The sequence below is a fragment of the Salarias fasciatus genome, chromosome 9 (assembly GCF_902148845.1).
Source record: "Salarias fasciatus chromosome 9, fSalaFa1.1, whole genome shotgun sequence".
Classification (NCBI taxonomy): domain Eukaryota; kingdom Metazoa; phylum Chordata; class Actinopteri; order Blenniiformes; family Blenniidae; genus Salarias; species Salarias fasciatus.
In genome coordinates this window covers 18,624,900-18,644,947 of record NC_043753.1, presented here as the reverse complement: position 1 = coordinate 18,644,947, position 20,048 = coordinate 18,624,900, and the positions used below count along the sequence as shown (strand labels likewise).

Below are 20,048 nucleotides of genomic sequence, written 5' to 3'. Positions count from 1 at the left end.
ATGTTTTTCAGTCTGGATTTTGTTGCTGAAATTTAACAGCATTAAGTAAAATTCAAGTAAAATGAAGCAGCTGATACACTTTCAGTGTAAACCCGCATAATGTTGCTTTAATCTGCAGAATAAACGGCTCATTAAACGTCACGCGCACTCATCCAGGAACCATCTCATTCCTCAAATACCTGCTCTGGAAATAGTCGAAACAGAATTTATTAAATATAAAAGCCGCAAATGCTTTTAGTAAAACAACATTTACTGAGAGGCAGAGTGAAGCTCTGCTCTCCAGGGAGCAAACAATGCAAAAAAAAAAAAAACCAGGGAAGAGTTTTTAATGGCGAGGTGAGCTGAGGGCGAGATGCCCATGCATGCATGAACCTCCTCTGTTGCTACACCTCGTTGGCGCATCCCCTCCTTGTCGACAGGCGGTATTATTTATAACCATTCTCCTAAACAGCGCAGACAGAGGAGGCCTCCGTACTGCGGGGAATACATTAGTAAATATGAGGAGTCACCAGAGACGGGACATTTCATGGATCAACAGGAACCGCGGACGCTAAAACGAGTGGAGAGCGGCTCAGCCGGGGTACGCTCTCGCTCCGCGGTGCGCCGGCGCCGGCGAGGGAGCCGCGCCGCCTCTTCTTAAAAGCACCTCGGGAGCTCTGCCGAGACGCGCTGCACGTTGGGTCTGAGCTGCCGCCGGCCTCGGGGTTTACAGTCGGCAGGCAGACGCGCCGTACGCACCCAGATCGTTTCAGTTTCCTCCCGCAACACGGCGACCTTCACATTTTTACCTCTGCAATCTGATTAGTTCCAGCTTTTCACCGTTTCTTCTTCATCCTTTTTTGCAGTTTAAAAGCTGTTTTGATGCAGGTGAACACGATCCTTTAAGAGGTTCATCTGGTTTTCTCTCAGTTTCAGCTCGATCTATTCAAATGACCAGGTTTGAGTTCAATTTGGAAGACCTGATTCCTCTCTGTCACAGAGTTTCTCTTCAGCTTAATGTGGAGAGAAGTCTGTTATTTCACAGGGTGTGTAATTTCTGCAGCCTGGAGCGTCCAACTTTCACAAATTCATCCTCACAGTAAGACTGTGATGCTAATGATAGTTTGTTATCTGTCACTGCTGCATTACTGCAGGGCTCAGGGTTTTGTTATCTCAAACAGTGATTACATTGAGGGAAAATACAGTTTTCTCAGTATTTTCACTCTTTCCAGGTTCGTCTGGTTTGACGTCTCTGCCTCAGAACGTCGAGAGCGGCGTTAAAACTCTCTTCACATCACTGTTTCATCATCATGTCATTTCATGTAATCTTGAAATCAGACAGATTAGCTATTAGAGTTTTCTAAACTCTTTTAAGATCATTTCTGGACTGATTTCCTAGAATATTAGTTGCATTTCAATTCTAATTGATAATGTTTATTCAGTTGAATTTAATTCTCAAGGCGAAACGGTGAATTTTATTCATTTATTTTACATTGTAACCCATTTTAAATAAATAGCATTCTTAGTTTAGCTTTTATTTGAATCTATTTCATAGAAATCTGGTTTATTTTAATCATCAAAAACTGAATATTGTAAAATATTTTGATGTTTAGTTTTCAGTGTAAAGGAAGTCTTAAATCCTGATCTCAGTCGTCCCATCGCGCTGCTTTATTGTCTCGTCCTACAGAGGCCTTCTGACGAAACATTCAGTCGTTTTTTTTTTTAAGAATTCTGTGCGCAAATAATTCATTATACAGTTAATATTCTAATCAGGTTCATGCATGCTGTCTGTTTTTAAAAGATTTAACTGGAGAGGAACGACCATGAGCGTCATCATGTTACACTGGATGACGCCAGAGTTTTATTTTCAATTTGAAGCATAGAATTCAGAGCAGATACTGGCCTGCTCTTCTCTGCTGTCCATCTTATTCCTTCTCGATTGATCTTTTTTGTCTTCATTTGACCTCAATACCGACTAAATTGCAGCCAAGAGAGAGACACACACGGTTTAAAGATGCCCCCTGCCTAATGCCCGGGCCTGTTTATATAAACTAATAAAGTGCTGGGAAACATGGCGAGCAACGAGAGCAGACAAGATGGAAGCATCTGTCAGTGTCTGTTCACTGTCTGGGCTCAGAGCCGCGGCCCCTGAGCCGCTCTGACGTCCCGCCGCTCCTCCAACTTCACGTCTGTGTTGATGTTAACTAAACTAAAGCATGTGAAGTTTGGCCCTCCGCTACTTAAAACATCAGGATGTCATGTCGCATGTCAAACAAACAAAAAAAAAATTGTCTTAATGGCAGGAATAACAGCCCACAGAGTGTTTATTTTTGAAGCTAATGGCTTTTAATGTATGTTATAAATATTTGAATTATGCCCGGCCGTAAATATTTCATGCGCGATTTTAAGACTTTAAACATTAGCCGGGGCCTCATAAGAGCGACGCCGGCTCCTGTACGGTTTCACATTTTATCGGCCGTTTGATGTTGATGCGATGAAAGTTTAAAAGGCGCGTGGCAGCGCCGCGCCGCATAAACAGCGCAGGTCATCGGCGCACGCGCCTCCGAGGGGCAACGAGATCTGAGAAGCTACTGAGCAAAACATTCACCTCCAGTTCTACAATAACTGAACATTTTTACGATTTTCTTCTCTTGTGGGCGCCGCGTGGCCCGATGATCCCGTCCTCAAAAAGCGAAATGTGGCTCATTTTGGCGTCTTCATGCTAAAATGTTAGTCGAGTGGAAAAACGGGAGGAAACCAAACACTCATTGTCCGACCGTCTGATTGTCTCATTAATATATAACGGCGCCATTTAGGGCTAAACTGTCCTGGCGGAGGCGGCAAAGAACACGGCAGTCTTATTAACAGCTCATCGCCGTCGAGCTCGCTGGTGTTCGGGCGGCGGCGGCGGCGGCGGGGCTTAGTAATTATTAAATGCTTTAAGTGCTCCGTGCGATACTTGTGTATGTATTTTGCATAAGTGACGCTCGGCTGTCATGTCAGCGGGCGAGAGGGAGCGGAGAGAGAGAGAGAGAGAGAGAGAGCGAGAGGGGTGAGCGCAGACATGAGAGTCAATTATGGATTTTAATATCTTAATAATGTCTGTTAAAACATGACAGGAAAAACACCCGACAGCTCACTGAGTCTGCACCTCTTCTTCTGACAGAACTGGAACGTATCGACTGAAGGTAATGATCACTTTAACTGTTAAGATTTTTTTTATCCGCTCGGTCTGTCCTTACCTGCAGATGGCGGACTGGCTGTACGCCGGCCCCTCGGCGGCGCTGAGCGCCTGGCCCACCTGGGTCTGCGTCAGGCCCAGCGAGAGCCGGCGGATCTTGAATGCTTTGGCGAATTCACGGATCTCCTCCAGGTTGACCCCGTCCACCTCGCTGGGGGCGGTCTGCGGGTCTACAACACACACACACACACACACACACACGTCTCATTTTTATTAGCCCTCTGCTCCTCCGCTTGCTTTACTCTCTCTTTCAGAGTGAATGAGGCAAACATCCAGCCATATGTGATCATGATCGTCTCCAAGCAACTTTCAGAAAATAGTCGTGCTCTGGGTCACTACTTATTATTCCTCCCCGCTGTAGGAAGCATCTGAGGGATGTTTTGTCGAGTAAACTCGTCTGAGGTGTGAATACAGGTATGCCACGGCTTTGACTCGCAAGTGTAAATTTTTAAATCTCTCCTTAAAAAAAAAAAGAAACGTTTGGACAAAACTAAAGCTTTCAGGGCAAATATAGATGATTACAGTGGCGCGGTATCCGTCTGATAAATATTAAAGATTAAGGAAAAGCACATTATTTCCTCCATCTGACCCCCAAACAGAGAGTTCAGGCCTTTAAAGCGGCTCCGGTCCAGAAAAGAGACGCTTCACACAAAGAAATGTTGTTTGTGAATTTCCACATTTGAGCACATCTTAAAAAAAAAAAAAAAAAAAAAAAAAAACTTCAATGAAGCATTTTGAAGAATCTCCTCGCTAATAAAAAGTGATTTCGCATCGTACATCAATGTCAGGTGCCCTGGCATCCTGCTTACCAAAGCAAAGTTTGTGCCTCTGAATTATTCATTTTGGTCATTATCAATGAATTATTAAAGGAATCCTCCAAGCGTATTTAAGCAAAAATCCATGCCGCTGCCATCTCGTCGAGCCTCATAAGTGACGTGCGGCGTCTGCGGCGCGCTCCAGACGTGTGAACACTCAGGGAGATCCGGAGCGCTCGCGGCTCCGGGTCCCGTCGTCTCCACAGCGACGAGCTCGTCCCGCTCATTCCCAGCGCTCTCTCTAACGGCGAGTTTGGCCTCTCCGGATCAATAGACTCGACTTGAGGATCAAAACCTTTTTTTTTTTTTTTTAAATTGAAATAATAAAATGATGGAGGGAAAAACTGAAAAAAAAAGATACTTTGCCTTAAGTTCGAGTTACTTCAACACGTTTCCGCTCGCATGCAGACCGTTTACTGTCTCGGTGTAAAACTGCTGCTGCTTTACGTCTGACATCTTCCCATCTGATTAATAGCAGTCATTCTCCGCTCTTCAGTCTGTTTCCGCCTTTGTGTGGAAAACACAATGGCGCTTCATCTCCTCCCGGTCCGATTCTGTCGTGGGAGTTTGCATTGTGTGTGTGTGTGCGTGTGTGTTTGCTGTAAGTGATATTGGGAGGAAGTGATAGTGCTCGTACTCAGCATAAAGCATTAATTCCATCAAGGTCTGAGCCGCTCTGATTTTGTGCAGACTCAAATGTGGTTTATCAGATATTTTCCAGGCTACAAGTAAACATAAACTAAACACAATGTCTACAACGAGTTGATCAATGGCGACTTGTTTTTTATTAAATTCTGCTGCATTGTAGCTGCCTTTGAAATGAGTTTACATGGAGTTTAGGAGAATCGACCCTGACAAATGAAATTTATCTGAATAAAGCAGAGTTTTTAAAGGCAGTAGCTGCATGCTGACAGGCTGTGGCCCGGTGATTTATAAGGCCCTGCCAAAGGCCCACGCACCGGGAGAATGAAACTTATGTTCATTATACATAACATACGCCACTTTGGATTGTCTAATAAACCACAGAAATGACAGTCTGGGAAAAAATGAAACCGTGGGAGGAGGTGGGGATCAGTCGCAGCGATGCACACACTTTGTCTCTGTGAGGCTCTGGAAGGTTCAGTTTTACTGGAATTACACAAAAGACGTGCAGACTTATTTACCGGCTCATATGTGAGATTGATGCCGAGAAGCTACACTGCAAAAATATAAATAATAGATCTCTGATCTACTTTCATTAACTTTGATTACTCTGCAATTTCAGTTTGGAGAGTCTTGTTCTTAGCAGGATTTGTATCTACAGAGAAAAAAAACGAGCCTGAATATTTTAATCCGCTTGTTCAGATAAGAGTGAATGAAGAACGGCTCTGCTTAGCTAATAAAAAAATTAACTCTGATTATTATTTTTTTTACCTGTTTGCAGCAATAATAAAGTTGCTTTAAACTGAAATCTCCTGAGCGTGTGCAGAAAATCCAGAAAACGTGACTTAGTGAAATGATAACATCTTCTAAATCCTTGATTTATTTGTTTTTATCATGATTTACTCTGAAACATTTCAACGGACATGGCGTTCTCGTGACCCCTCTGGAGCACCCACAATGCACCGGGTCCCGTTAATGCTGCTGAAGCTTGATATCTTATTCCTCTGTGCCACAGAAGCCCATTATCCAACAAACGTTTAAAACCCTGCTCTCGTGCAACCTGCAGAAACACCCCCCCCCCCCCCCCCCCCCCCCCATCAGGAGCGCACACTCCCGGTCATCCTCACACACACTGTGCAGCTTCTGTACACACTGCGAACACGCCACTAGCTGGCGTTTGGAGGAAATGATGCTAAACAATCAAGAGCCCAGCTGTTTCCAAGGCTTTATGTCCTCAGAGTTAAAGGCTGAGAGCCCAGCGGGACAGGAGACGACTAATACATGGCTAGAGCAAAAACTTTAAGGGCAACATATGTTTTGTAATTTCCTGTGGATTTTAGTGAAAAACATTTCCTTCACTGACTCCCTCAGCACAGAGGAACATCCTGAATGATGAAAATGAACTAAAACCATTTTCTCTGACAAACACAACATTTCTTAATTCTATCTTATAAGAAGTGACTCCATCTACGTATGAGTGAAGACACGGAGTCTATCTGAAGGCATGCGGTGCTTCTGGACACTTACTGCTGACCAGCTGCCCCACGCTGAGCGCCGAAGAGGAGGAGGAGGTGGAGGAGGAGGAGGAGGCCTGGTGGAGAGGACTCTGTCTGTGGGGCATGTGGAGCAGGTTGGGCTGAGACGATGCAGGGCCCGTCTGACCCTGCTGAGCCTGAGGCAGCTGGACACACACACACACAAACACACAGCTGATGCACTGACGACAAGCAGCACCCACAAATACACACCGTCACCTCTGCACATCGCCGTATTAATCATAGTTCAGAGTAATCGTGTCATTACGGTGATTGCACTACAATATCAAATCTAATCGAGCATTCAGCAGCTATTAAATTAGCAACTTAGAAGCTGAAAATAATGACATTTACTTTGTCCCTAATAACGACTAACTGTAATTACTGCCTGCAGTATTTAGACTGACGGAGCAGAATGTGGTGCCAATAATCCGCTCTGCAGACTACAGGAGTTTCACTGCTGTCTGGTTCAGCTCAGGTACTCCGCCGTCTCTCCCTCAGCTTTATAATCACTCCGCCGCCCGGAATCAGCTCGTGACAATTAAAGCCTTCCCTCCTGTCATCGCGTTCGCGAGGGTGATAATGACGGCGGCGAGAAATCCCCAAATAAAAACGCGTGGACACAGCAGTCCCCGTATCAAACATAATTCATGATCCGCCGGCTTCGTGCTCTGATGGCAAAAAAAAAAAACGATGTATTTTCATGTTTTATGCACATTTGAATTGCTTTTACAAGATCAAGATGGTACGTCTACACTTTTAAAGCAGAGAGCTGTCTCTGCTGTAAACTGGGCTGGCTTCTCCTCTCCCTCCTTTGCTATTAATTATTTTCTCTGTGGCATGTGTTTGTTTGGATGGTGGGGGGTGTCAACAGCGATGCACACACTGTCAGGACTGTTGACAGGCTCGGAGAATTATCTGGCTTCACTGGAAATATTCGAGACTGCAGGCTCTGACAACCGTAAATTATGCCCGCGGAACAATGTGTACATGTGGGCTTTGAAGTGCAGACAAAAAGCATAAACATTATTACAAATGCATTAATTCATTCAACGGTATGATCTGCTGTTTCGGGGGGCCGCAATTAAGTGTCCATCTGCGGAGAGTTCATCCATTCGGCACTGCTGAGGCCTCTGGATGTGAACTTTTACCCTGTAATTCTGTCGGCGGCATCATTATCGAGTCAATACCGTTTTCACTGTTAGCGCGCGTGCATGTGGTGTCACACTTTAGCATCGTATAGATCACCAATTTGGGAGTGGGTGTTTGGAGCGTCTCTATATCTAATGTGAACTCAAATCAGGCGAAAGAAGGAAGAAGAAAAAGAGTTTTTTTTTTTTTTTTTTTTTTCTATTTGGTTTTCTTCAAATCAAAGCAAACTGCTTCTTGCTCGGGTCAGAAAGGACAAATCATAAGGTTGGAAAGTGTGACTGAGGAAGGAGCGAAGGAGGTGGAGGGAATGAAAGAGAAAGAGGTGAACAGAGTGTTTGAGTTTTAAGTGGGGTGATGAAAAGTGTTGTTGTGTTTTGTGCTTCTCCTTTTTTTTCCCTTTCTTTTTCTTTTTTTTTTTTCTTTTTCTTTTTTTTAGTTTGGGCTCTGCGGGGGTTTCGCAGCCTCACTGAGACTGAGTCTGAAAGGTTGTCTGACAAGTACCTTCCAAACATGCACTGACACACAGGGAAACATGCAAACGCACACACACACACACACACACACACACATTGCGAGCAATTGTACCAAAAAGCTACAATTTTCCGAGTGGAATGATGCAAATGAATGTTATGAGTAGTGAGGCGGGAAAAATACGACTTGCTTAGCATAAAACACAACTGGCTGGAAAACAGGAAGACGCGGGGCCGTGACCCGACTCCGCAAGCCGCTGCTCATTCCACGGGATTTAAAACCAGCTCTTCATCACTTAACAGTGTAATAAGCGACACTGCATGCCGTCTCCCTCCAAAACTCTGTGTGTGTGTGTGTGTGTGTGTGGGTGTGGGTGTGTGTGTGGGTGCGCGTGTGTGTTTGCACGTCCACGTTACCTGCTGTCCAGGCTTGATTGGTGACAGCGTGATTCCCTGGGTGTTGATGACAGGCAGGATCTGATTGCCGATCACCGTGGCGATGATCTGGCCTTGAGCGTTGGTCAGAAGCTGAGGTGTAATTGGCTGTACCTGCAGTGCTGGGTTGCCACCCCCTGATTGGCTGGAGGGCCCTGCAGAGTTGGGCATCAGTGGGATTGTTCCAATTATCTACAAAGGGGGTAGAGAGGAGACGAAATCAGCTGGGCGGTTTTAAAAAGGAAGAGGGAGCACGGAGGGTAAACTCTACTGGAGGTATCAAGACGTAATGATATCTGCCGCTGAGAATCTTCCTTCTTTCATCCCCGAGGTTCGGCCGTGATGAATACCGCCGGATAAATAAATGAAGGTAGACATTTGGGCATGTCACGAGGCTAATCAGAGCGCTGTGCTTTCCGCTCGGGCGGCGAAAAACATGCAGAAGTGTCCGCCGATCATCTGTCACCGCGGCGGTTTTACAGGCTCCAGCTAGTGGAGCCAAAGCAGACTGCTGGGAGCGCACTGCAAAGGTCAGCGCTGAATACCTGTGTGTGTGATGGTGCACACCACTGACTGTATTATCCATCACCAGGCCAGGACTGCTACGGCTGTGTCGGAGTGTGTGTGTGTGTGTGAGAGAGAGAGAGAGAGAGAGAGAGAGAGAGAGAGAGAGAGACTGTGTGTATCTATGTGTGTTTTTACTTAAGTGTCTTTGTCTCTGGTGGAAAGACTTCTGAGAGACAGGGACCCCCATTTCACTTCCTCACACACATGCACACACACACACACACACACACACACACACACACACACACACACACACACACACATGAGAACAGAGGACAACAGGAAGGAGTGAACAGAACGAACAAGAAAAGAAACAATGAGAGGGAGAAGAGCCGAGCATCGGAGAGTGAGACAGGACCCTGCGCCTCTAATTCAGCTCTCGGGGTCCCGGGGGTACTTCACCCCTCCTCCACCCTCGGCTCTCCTCTCCTCCGTGGCTGTAATCAGGAAGGGCAGATCAAAGGGGGCGGCAGAGTGTCACTGCAACGTTTTAGCTCTCAGAGCTGCCAGAGTGTGGCCAAGAGTGGCGCTTTAGGGGGGACTTAGCGCCTCTTCACCATGATGAAGGTTAATGTCATCTGGGGACTGGTTCTGGGCAGCTCCTAAGCAGGCGGCACCCCGGCTCGCCCAGTGGCAGCGCTCCTCCAGCAGGCCTCATTACACCGGAGAGCGGCTCAACGCGGATGAGACGCTCATCATTTTCTAAATTCTCTTATTTGGCAACTGGGGCAAAGAGCTGCTTTTGCAAAAAAACAAAAAAACAAAAAAAGAAACAGTGTCTTGGATTCGTCTCTCTTTATGTTTATATTTCAGTCTGAGTTTGCACATCACAGCCCAGAGCGACGCTGCAGAACTACAAACCGTTCCTCTCTGGCTTCCCCGTCTCTGTTGCCACTGTGGCTAATGTGCCTCGGTGGCTGGCCCGCCTCCCCCTCCTCCCTGCCCCCGTCTCTTTGACATAATAGGGAGGGATCAGTGAGAGAAAGGTGGGCCGACAATCTGTAATTCATCCCCGCCACGGCTCATTTGCTTACGTTGCTTCGCATTAGGGGAGAGATAATTTATCTCTCTCTGTGCGGCGGCTTTACAAATTCCCCGTAATGCTCTCCTGCCACTTAGCATATTTTATTGCCTTGCCTGACGCTCGCGTCTCCCGAGTCTCACTGATCCCACTTTGCATGCCACTGTGGCAGGGAACTTGTTCCGCTCAATTATTCATCGTCATTGGACTAAGTGGTTGTTCTATAAGCATAATAAAGGAGCGGGCGACTGACAGCTCGGCTCTCATCCCCGTCCCACCATGCATCGCTTCTCCAGCCGAGTGTCTCAGGCAGATGCTTCGCGGCGGAGCTGCTCTCAGGCTGGAGGGCTGGAGGTCCTGCAGGAACGGGGCTGCATGCTGCTGCCATGGGTGTTTTTCTTTCTTTACTTAATATAATTTTAATACAAAAGGTCCTTTGTCACAGTTTCTCACAATGCGTGTTAAAAAAAAAAAATCAACTTTGTTAAAGTTTGCCTCGTCTCTTTGGAAACACAGTGCACAAAGATCTTTTCAAAAGTTTTTCTTATTATGTTTTTTTTTTTTCAGGGTCAACCTTTAAGATTTCAGTTTTTGTGTGTGTGTGTGTTTTTCAATACAGGCAGTAGTTTAAATTTCGGAGATAGCTGATTGAGTGTAATGTGAAAAAAACTATGTTTTATGTCATTGAGCTGAAAACGAAGAGGAAAGTATCAAAGCATGTTGAATGTCTTACAAACCTTCATAATCTGCTAAAGTTTCAAACAGCACAAGTTCTAATGATATATATATATAAAGAGCAAATGATGGGAAACTTGAATTTTCCAAGTAAATAGTGTGTAGTATTTGACTTTTAGGACAGCTTACACTTAACAAGGCTCCTTTTCTTAAGGTTTCAGAGCATTTCATTTGCAGTGAGAAGGGCTTTGAATCGCTCACTGTACAGCAGCTCTTCCTGTGATGGAGACAGGAAAGCGTTTTCATTTCAAACGCCCTGACTGCGGGCTAATCACACACCTGTTTTATAAACAAACAGCCTTCAGATGCTTGTTTCAATTACTGCTAACTCACTTATCTTTGGGGTTTTCTTTGTCTGGATGTGAGACACACGCCCCTCTCCACTCTGCAGAACTCATTAAGATTATTCTCCTCTTGTTTTCACAGAAATGTCATCTCATCCCTCCAGTCAGGGCAATCTGTGTCTTTAGCCATGGTGGCCAGGCAATATCTCTGCCCGTTTTCTATCCTGCTCTCCTCATGCGGCGAGCTGAGACCCGAGAGGGGAAATGTTTGGGAAGTTTGGGCTCGTGTCAACATACAAGTAGAAAGAAGTCAACATTCAGAGCAAATTAAAGCTAAAGACGGCAGTCTCATACCGGTGCGCCAGACAGAAGAGATTCCTTCTTCTTTTATAACCTACAGATGCTGCTACAATGCAGTTTTAAGTGAATACACATAAAATATAGTTTTTTTTCACTGTTGTTGGGAGAAAACAATCTTGTAAGTTTTATATAATTAGCTTTCTAGTTGACAGATTTAAAATCAGCAGGTCAGTTGGAGTTAAAGCTGCGGCTACACTGGATCTCAGGGCTCAAGGCCTCCTTTAATCAACAGTACAAACTAGTGATGTTACATTAGTCTCAGCGTTGTTTTCTCATAAGACTCAAGGCTTCCCTAAAGGCCAGTGGAAGCTGGGTGGAGAAAGATATTTATAGATATGTAGTTTTTTTCCACACAAAGAAGCAGCACAAAGGTTCATCAACACAGACGTACAAAGTCCTCGACACAGTTTTAATGCTATGTCAAAAAATATGGGGAGTAAAAAATAAAATACACTGAAAAAGAAGATGTTCACAAAAATGCCAGAGATTTGCAAAGAGAGAGAGAAAAAAAAAAAAATCCCAGGAGGGAGAGTGACTTAATAATTGTGGCTTTTATCCGCAGCCTTAATCACTGTTGTAGAGGCGGTGAAAATGAAAGAGCCTCATTGATTCTCCGAGGAGAATAAAGGAGCCCGGGCCAACATAATTAAGGTTTAAAAACATACTGAACTCCAAACGTCCATCAGACCTGACACTTCTCAAGGTTCCCGGTGCTCCTGCTTATGAAAAAAGTCTTTTGACAAAAGCTTCAGAGGAAATTAGGAGGCCGAAGACAGTGAATGATGTTTTAAATTCAGGAATGAGATACGTTTTTACACGCAGTGATAAAGCTTGTTCCCTAAATTCCAATTAAATACTATCCTGAATGAATAACAGCTGCTCTCTAGCAAATACAAAGCAGAACGATTGCGTGTTTGCTGGACCTCCAGCCTTGTTTGAGATGTATTAGCCTGTATAATATCTTCTGTGTTTGGGGGGGGAAAGGAGGGGCAGGACCTTCTGATAGGGCCGCGCGTGTTTCAGAGTCCTCCGTCTGAATAATGCTGTGGAATAATGAGGTGGGGAGCAAAGGCAGTAGCCCAGGGCTTTGACCGTCTCTGTGACCTGATTATGTCAGGCAGTGTCAGCCACCAAGACACTACAAAAGCACAGAGCATCCCGTCAAGTCCATATCCACAGTGATCTGTTCCCAGCGCTCCAGGCACCTTGTGAGCCAGGAGAGTCCATACTGTCTCATTAGCAGCGTTTAGCATCAAGCCCTCGCGCACGGGCAACGCGCCTTCTCTGTAAAACCAAGCGTGGTCAAACTGGTCGGCTCTGCAACACAACTTCGGCAGGTGAAATCGAACGGTGTGCACATGTTTCGGCCTCCCGCTTCGTGACCATTACGTGTTTGAAAAGTGAGCGGCGCTAACAAACGCGAGGGGTTAAAGCGTGAAACATAAAGTAGCGCGAAAGGGCATATTGTCCGTACAATATTCCCCTAATATGAGCTGTGTGCACCTGAGATAAGATGATTCATTAGATAGAGCCCCACAATGACAAGCGCCATCGTTCAAGCCTCTGGCTACTGATGGAACAATTCTGCAGCCACCCTGCAAATATGACAAGGTCAGCGTTTTACTGCAACAGGCGCATGCGGATAAGGGAAAGAGGAGCTTTGTTTATTCCCAAAATGCTTAATATATGGTGGGTCGGTGGACCGGACTGCAGACAAACGGCTTCAAGACGACACGAAGAGCTAGAAACCAGGAATCTATGTGGAAAGATCAGAAATACTATAGCAGCGGTTTATTTGGAGCGGCGCATTCGTACATGATAGATGGTCTTCCAACAGCTTTTACCGATCGGTTACCAAGGAAACTGTTTTCTTCTGTTGTATTTATGTAGCTGCATGTGGAACTGATCAATCGGCGGGTGCGGCGCCTACCTGTCCTTGTGCGTTGGTGACCAGCTGCCCGGTGGCGCCCTGCAGGTTCGACAGGGTGTTGCCGAACACCTGAGACCCCGCGATGGAACCCATGGCCGCCGCCGCCGCCACCGCCGCCTGGCTGGCCAGAGGATTCAGCTGGAAAAGGGAAAAGGAAGCAGGTTCAGAGGATTCACACGTTATTTATTTATTTCTTTTGTTTCTAACGGCAGTGGGGTCTGTACAGTCCAGCACGGAGGGCTGCACAGTCCATCACGCGGCTCCCAGAGGTCTTTGCTCCCGGACCCGGTGGGAAGCTCCGGGGTAGGGAGGAGCAGCGAAAACCGGAGGGCGGCTGTGAATAAGTGGCCATTTTACCACTCTTAAGTGCTTCTCTGGCCCCCGGGGCTCCCCACGGGGCCCGGCCGAGCCTCTCCTCCCTGCAGCAGCGGCCCAGCGGCTCGCCGCTCTCACAATAGAGCCGGGGCGGCGGCGGCGGCCATGCATCACCGTATCGTCAACCGCTCCAATACGCTTCGACGCGGAGATCCTCCCGCGTCACGCGGCTCTAAAACACTGATAGCGCAGCGGAGGAGGGCTACAATGGCCGTCCTTACTCCCGCCGTAATGGACTCATCTGGTCTGGCCCGTGGTTGTGAAAAGAGGCTCCGTGCGTCGGGAAGAGGCTGTAGAGCAGCGCCACATCGCCCAGATTACCCATATAAATCAAGCTAACCACTTATTAGGGGGCTGAAAATGCACTGCTGATTTGGTTGTAGTGCAGCAGAGCAAAGTCTTATTAGGTTGAGTAAGTAGATCAAAGACCAAGAAGAGATAGGAGACCTCCCAATTACTCAACAGAATAGAGAAATAATAGAAACACTGCTCAGTAACAGGCTGCCTGCTGCAAATGCCGGTCGGCCACATATTTAAACCAACACGGCCGGAATTAAGAACAGAGTTTAAACGCAAAAGCTGGGAGCAGATATCAACTTTTCCACACGCTCTGCGGAGAAATCAGCTCTGTTCGTCTGAGATCACCCGGTTGCCATTCATCTTTTCTCTTACCCCACCAACCATATATTATTACACTTTCTGAAATCAAATGATGAAAAAATGCCACTGAGCGATCGATACTTTTTCATTGACAGTAAAGGTTAAGCACATTAAGAATGACACTGCATTTGTCTTATGAAATCATATTTCATGTTGGTGGCCTCAAATTGGCCGTGATTGATATTGCCTCCCCTCGTCTGAAAGTCATCCAGTTTTTCCTCGATAATCACAGGATTGTCTTTTATGTGTCCGGCGGTCGTCCTTCCACAATTTCAACATATCCAATGTTGGACGTTTTTCCGAATCGGACTGAACACATGTAAAAAGTTACAGCATTTTAAAGACTCCCGCACTAGCGGCAAAAGTGAGATATAACGGCAAGTTTGTGTGGGTTTACTTTAAAAGTTTATGAAACTGTGAATGATCAGGGAAACTCTTGGGATCACGTATGTCTTCAAATGTGTTAATTATCTTTGACCGCAAAATATTAACAGCTGATATTATTTAGAATTTTCAATAAAATGACTATGAAGTCTTCATTTTTACAAACACATCACCTTCAACAGCTTCAAACCAGATACTGATCATAGAGACAATACACACTAAAGTAATGATATTAAGGCACAAACTAATCATACGTCAGATTCTCACATTAAGGGTTCCAGTGATGTTGTTGTAGTAAAATAAATGTTGATATAATTAGAGAAACAATGCTCTGTTGCAACTCTGACACTAGTAACTGTATATTTTTACTTGTTAATAGGACTTTAATCCAGCAATATTTCTATTCATGATTCTTCCATTTTTTTTATGTGCTTTATTTCAATTATTGGCTACAAGTAAAAATCTGACTTTGAATCAACCAATAAATATGAAAAGACTTTTAAAACATGAGTAAAATTAATATTCAAATACATTAATTAAAACCGATTTATGCCAAACATTTGTTAAATGTATGAATGGGAGTTCAGTGAGAATGATTGTACTGTGATGAAAAACACGTCTCGTCCGAAGGTTCAGTATAAGCGCTTTTCTGTTTTTCACGGTCAGAGAAAGAAGCATGAATGTGAACATTTTTAAGAATCAGTCTGAGAGAAACATATGAAAGCTGAAGCCTCTCCTCCTCCTCTGCCTCCAGCCTGCAGCTCGCTGCTTTCTTGGTTGTTAAAATCTGTTTTCAAGAAAATAATTAAGCTCATGTGCCGGGATAGATTTGGTCAGCGCTGCCTGTGGATGAAATTTCAATACGACTGATCTACACAAAACACACCAACACCATTTTTTTAAAGAATCTATTATTATTATTATAATGCACATTAACAACTAATCCTTAAAAAAAAGATGGCGACTGATATTGATACAAACTAGAAGCTAAAACTCAGCAGATGAAGAAGAAGGAGAAACAACAGCTGTGCTAGTTTACACGAGACAAGCTGTGAATATAAAACACTGGGTGGAGGGATGTTTTCGGAGCATGTGGGTGAAAACACGGCGTCGAAGTTGCTGAAATAGTGAACGTGGACACAGTGAAAAGCCAGCACGGCCAGTTAAACAGCGTTAAACAGAGGCTCCAGATCAGCACGCGGATAATGTGATCTGCTCGGGCGAGCACGCTCCGAGTCTCCCTTGAAAATCTGCTGCGCTCGGCGTCATTGTGTGAGTGATGGGTTCGCGGAGACGCGCTCAGATTTATTTGAAATATTATCATTGTGTTTCATTCGATGATAGCCCTTTCAGGCGCTCTGTTATTCTGGTAAATCTAGCTGGAAAAGAGAGCGGGGCTTTATTGCCGCATCTCTGCCGCGAGGTAATATGGATAGCAGTTGGGAGGAGAGCCAGGAATAAAGAGAGGTGAGGCTGTGTTCAACACCTAAACAGGTGATTTTCCGCCACGGTGACTCCTCTCAACACCTCGGCGGGAGGCACAAAATGACAGACCTGGCCCGGCATTTGTACTGATTGTATGTGTTGGAGGAGATAAACAGTCATCTTCCAGTTTGTAGAGCCTGCATGTTAACCATTGTGTTTTATTCCTTTCATTCCACATGAAAACAGAGCCGAGAAGCAGGGACAGAAACGCTGAAATAAAACAAAATCAGGGTGATTATTTATGATACTCTGTGCAATTTTTAAGTAAACTTCAAGCCAGAAAAGCAGACTTTTTTCCTTTTTTTCCCTCTTTTTTTTTTTTTTTGAAGGAGCACTGCTAAAGCCTCTATTTTATCACGTGATATCGCTTGGTGACCTTTGACTCCGCGACGCTGCTATCACTCAGTCCACTCTCCCGCTTTAATATAGCCAAATATACAGGGCTACGCAGGGATCAACAAACACAAAATAAATGTCTCGGGTGAGAAAAAAAGCTTGCAAATTGCCCAAAATGCATCTTTTTTTCCCGTACGGCGAGAAGGGGAAGGGAGTCTGAAACGCCGGCGGGCTCTCCATTGCCAGTTTGACCACGAGGGTCACCTGGTGCAGCAACCCGTGTAATCTCAGGAATAGAGGGAAAAATAGTGTCCCCGCAAAGCGTGGAGAGACCCCTGGAAACTAAAAATCGTCTGACACAAACTAACTGGAGTTTATACTTGTTTTTTTTTTTCTTTTTTTTTTTTGCTCTTTTCATGTGGCGTTTTAAACTTAATTGCTTTTTTCGCTGGCCTGCACAGGACAACAAAGAGCAAAGATAAATGGACAAGTGGTGCAGATGCCAGCAGGGGTACAGATTTGTCTACAATCAGGCTTCAGCAGAGTATGAAACTTATTTTTTTTTTTTTAAGCTCATTTGTGATTCAGGAACAGAATCAAACATTTATCTAATCTAACAGAGAAAATGAAAGGGAATATTAAAAGAAATGAGCAACCAGTAATGTTTTCATTCACAGCAAAATCAGCTCAATGTAAACCTTTTCTTGACTGAAACTAGCTTTGATTACTTTGAACTGAATCTAAAATCTGTGAAAATATTAAAACAAGAGCCGTTGCTGCGTCTTTAAGCCGTGAAGGCATCAAGGTGTCCCCAGCAGGGGAATTAACAGCCAACACCGCGATGGTCTCTGAATGAGAGGAATGTTTCTTATCAGGGGCAACATGGATGTTGTCCTCGTCCATCCTGGCCGCACCACTCTGTCTCCTCCCTGCTCTTTTCCCACTCCAGAGTGAATGTAATCAGCTGTGACATGAGAAAACACGCTCTCTGTCTGTCAGGACTCTGCTAGTCTTCCGCTGACAGTCCTCCGCTGACTCTCCCTCCTCCTCCTCCTCCTCCTCCTCCCAAAACGGCCTCTCCCTTCCTCCTCCCTGTCTCCCCTTCCTCACATCCGCTGTGCTTATGAACATCAAAATGCCATTAGGCCCTCCAAAACACCTCTGGTCCCTTGGTTGGCGGGCCCCGGCGCTGCGGTCTTGCACTCTGAGCCCTCCGAGCGCCGACGATTGCTCACCGCTGGGCCTCCGCTCCGGCCGTTGTGAAAAATAAACCCCCCCAAAAAAAAGAGCCGTTCTTGAGGAAAAATATTGGGAAGTGAAAGACGGATAGAACAACTGGGGCAGATAACGCCCGGCGAAACACAATAACGCCCCGCATCCGGTGACAGCCGGACATTGTAATTGCTTAAGGCACTGGAGGGATGGTGGCGGCGGCGGGTGTGGAGGGCGGCGGGGGCGGCGGAGGTGGCACGGCGGGTGCTAATGGAGTGATGTCATACGAAACGCCAGAATGACAGCTAGTTAACTGTGGAGGTTTGGCTGATCAAATAAAACGCATTAACTCCGGGAAATGGATATCGCGGGCAGTCTCAGAAATGGCCATATCTAATGAGGCAAAATGCAAATGAAGGAGGGAAAGAGTCGTGAAAACGTTTAAACTAACGATAAAGGGATGATGGAGTGCCGGACAGTGGCCGTCAATCTCCCCACTCATTACCTTCATGTGAAATTAACAGCAGCTTTAATCATTACATAAAATCTGCTCCAGCCCATTTGTTGATAATTGTGAGGCGCAGCGGTTCAGAGTGGGTTCTTTGTCATCAATCACAGCAGCAGTATATTTCCTCTGGTTAGGGGACATTCTGCGAGTAAAAATATAAGTTATACCACAATCCTCTTACACTATTTCTCTTCCTGAGGAATGATCTATAATATTTAGCTGTTTCCAGATGTATTAAATTTGAAACTACTTGGTGATTAAGTATCTACAGGAAAGTGCTGACCATCCCAGCTCATGATGTGACATATTTGGTGCAGTTATTTCTGTACCATACAAGCGCCGGGTTGGAAATCATAGCAGCAACCGGTGTTGCAGTAAATCTGCCGCGCCTCCTGCTATGATCTTAAAGTGAATACCTGGCTTCCTCCTCAGCTGCGGGGAGAAAATGAAAAATAAAATCATTAGTCATGAGCTCCGTAGAGAAAATATGAAGGCTATCATTCTTGGTGTATTAACAAAGACTCCTCTCAGCCTTTAGATTAGACAACAATTACTTCAAATATTCAATATGTAATAAAACATATTTCTTGATTCTGGGAGTTTTATTTCAACTGGACTGATTACATCCCATTCCTTTTCGTTTGGGCGGAAATGGCATCTCTTTTCACTCTGCTGTTGTTTGACATATAAATATAGCATTTGAATGACTTTAATATCCTCCTAATCAATGTCCAGTGATCTTTTGATGTCCTCAATTCAATATAGGAAGGGTCATCCATGCCGCAGCTTTATAAACACAATAAAGGTAAATGATTACTCTCCACTGTGGTGTCCAAAAATACGGCCCGTAATGAAGAGAAATGGAGGAGTTTGAGGAGGAGGCCTGTCATGTGTCATTGGCCAACTCTAAGCCTTAAGATTAATCACGAGAGAGGGGCTCTGTGGCTAAGATGTGGTCACCCTTGATCGATAAATCCGCCACCCTCCCTCCCTCCTCTGCTCCCATGTCTCTCTGCTCCGCTCCCTCTCCTTCTTATTCTCCCCCCCTCAAAAAAAATAAATAAAAATAAACACATTTGTCGACACAAGTGAAATCAGCATAAGTGGAGAGACGAATTGATGAAACGTACCGCCGTATTTGTATCGATTACTGCAGTTTTGACTTCAAAGGTTTTTCCCTTTTTGAGGAGTTGACTTAAGGAAATAGACTCTTGCATACTGGCTGAGTTTATTTACCAAAAAAAAAAAAAACATCAATTGCACATTCACAGCGATAATGAAAAAGGGCAGAAAATCACCTGGCAGGAAATAAAAAGACGAAGAAGAAGAAGAAGAAGAAAAAAGCTGTTTGTAGATTTCAGGGCAAACAGTTCAGAGGAATTTCAATTCATGTAGCCCACTGCTATACATGGCAAAATATACACCCAGTCCAGCCTCAGACAACCGCGAATGAAAACACTGTGGAGAAGAATTTCTGATAATATTCTGCAGGGACCACAAATGGGACTTTTGACTTGGTCTATGAGGAGGGCATAATGCAATAACATTGCATTAAAAGGGTCTTTTTACAGCGCGGCGGTGCTGCGCAGCTGTATTCCTTGTGTGAGCCCGGTGCTCTGTTTGCGGTCACTAATGGGCATCAGAAATTACAGGCAGTGGAATCGCGCCCCGCGGGGGGACTGGCCTCCTCAGCGGAGCGGAGCACTTAGACGGTGTCTGGGAGGCTGCTGGAGGAGAAAGGGGGGGAACTCAATGTCACAGCCCTGCCTCATAATTAAAGAAACCCTATTCCTTATCCACTGTTAGGTGAGCCCTAGCCCGGTGCTCCATCTGAGGGCTCCCCTGTGGGCGTCTAATGCGTGTTGCCCCGAGTGTGCATGTGGGCTGATCAGGGAACGGTGCCTTTCTGCTGGGTGTCTGAG

At 45.3% G+C, this 20,048-nt stretch overlaps 1 protein-coding gene across 2 annotated transcripts in view; it reads right to left on the bottom strand.

Moving 5' to 3' along the window:
* pou6f2 (POU class 6 homeobox 2) overlaps positions 1 to 20,048 on the bottom strand; it is a 75,175-nt gene that overhangs the window by 4,070 nt on the left and 51,057 nt on the right. For both annotated transcript variants that reach the window (XM_030099147.1, XM_030099148.1), the window contains 4 exons: positions 13,167 to 13,304; positions 8,252 to 8,461; positions 6,205 to 6,358; positions 3,222 to 3,390 (listed from right to left, as the gene is read on the bottom strand). In XM_030099147.1, the coding sequence (XP_029955007.1) occupies positions 3,222 to 3,390; positions 6,205 to 6,358; positions 8,252 to 8,461; positions 13,167 to 13,304 (671 nt within the window). The remainder of the gene's footprint in view (positions 1 to 3,221; positions 3,391 to 6,204; positions 6,359 to 8,251; positions 8,462 to 13,166; positions 13,305 to 20,048) is intronic.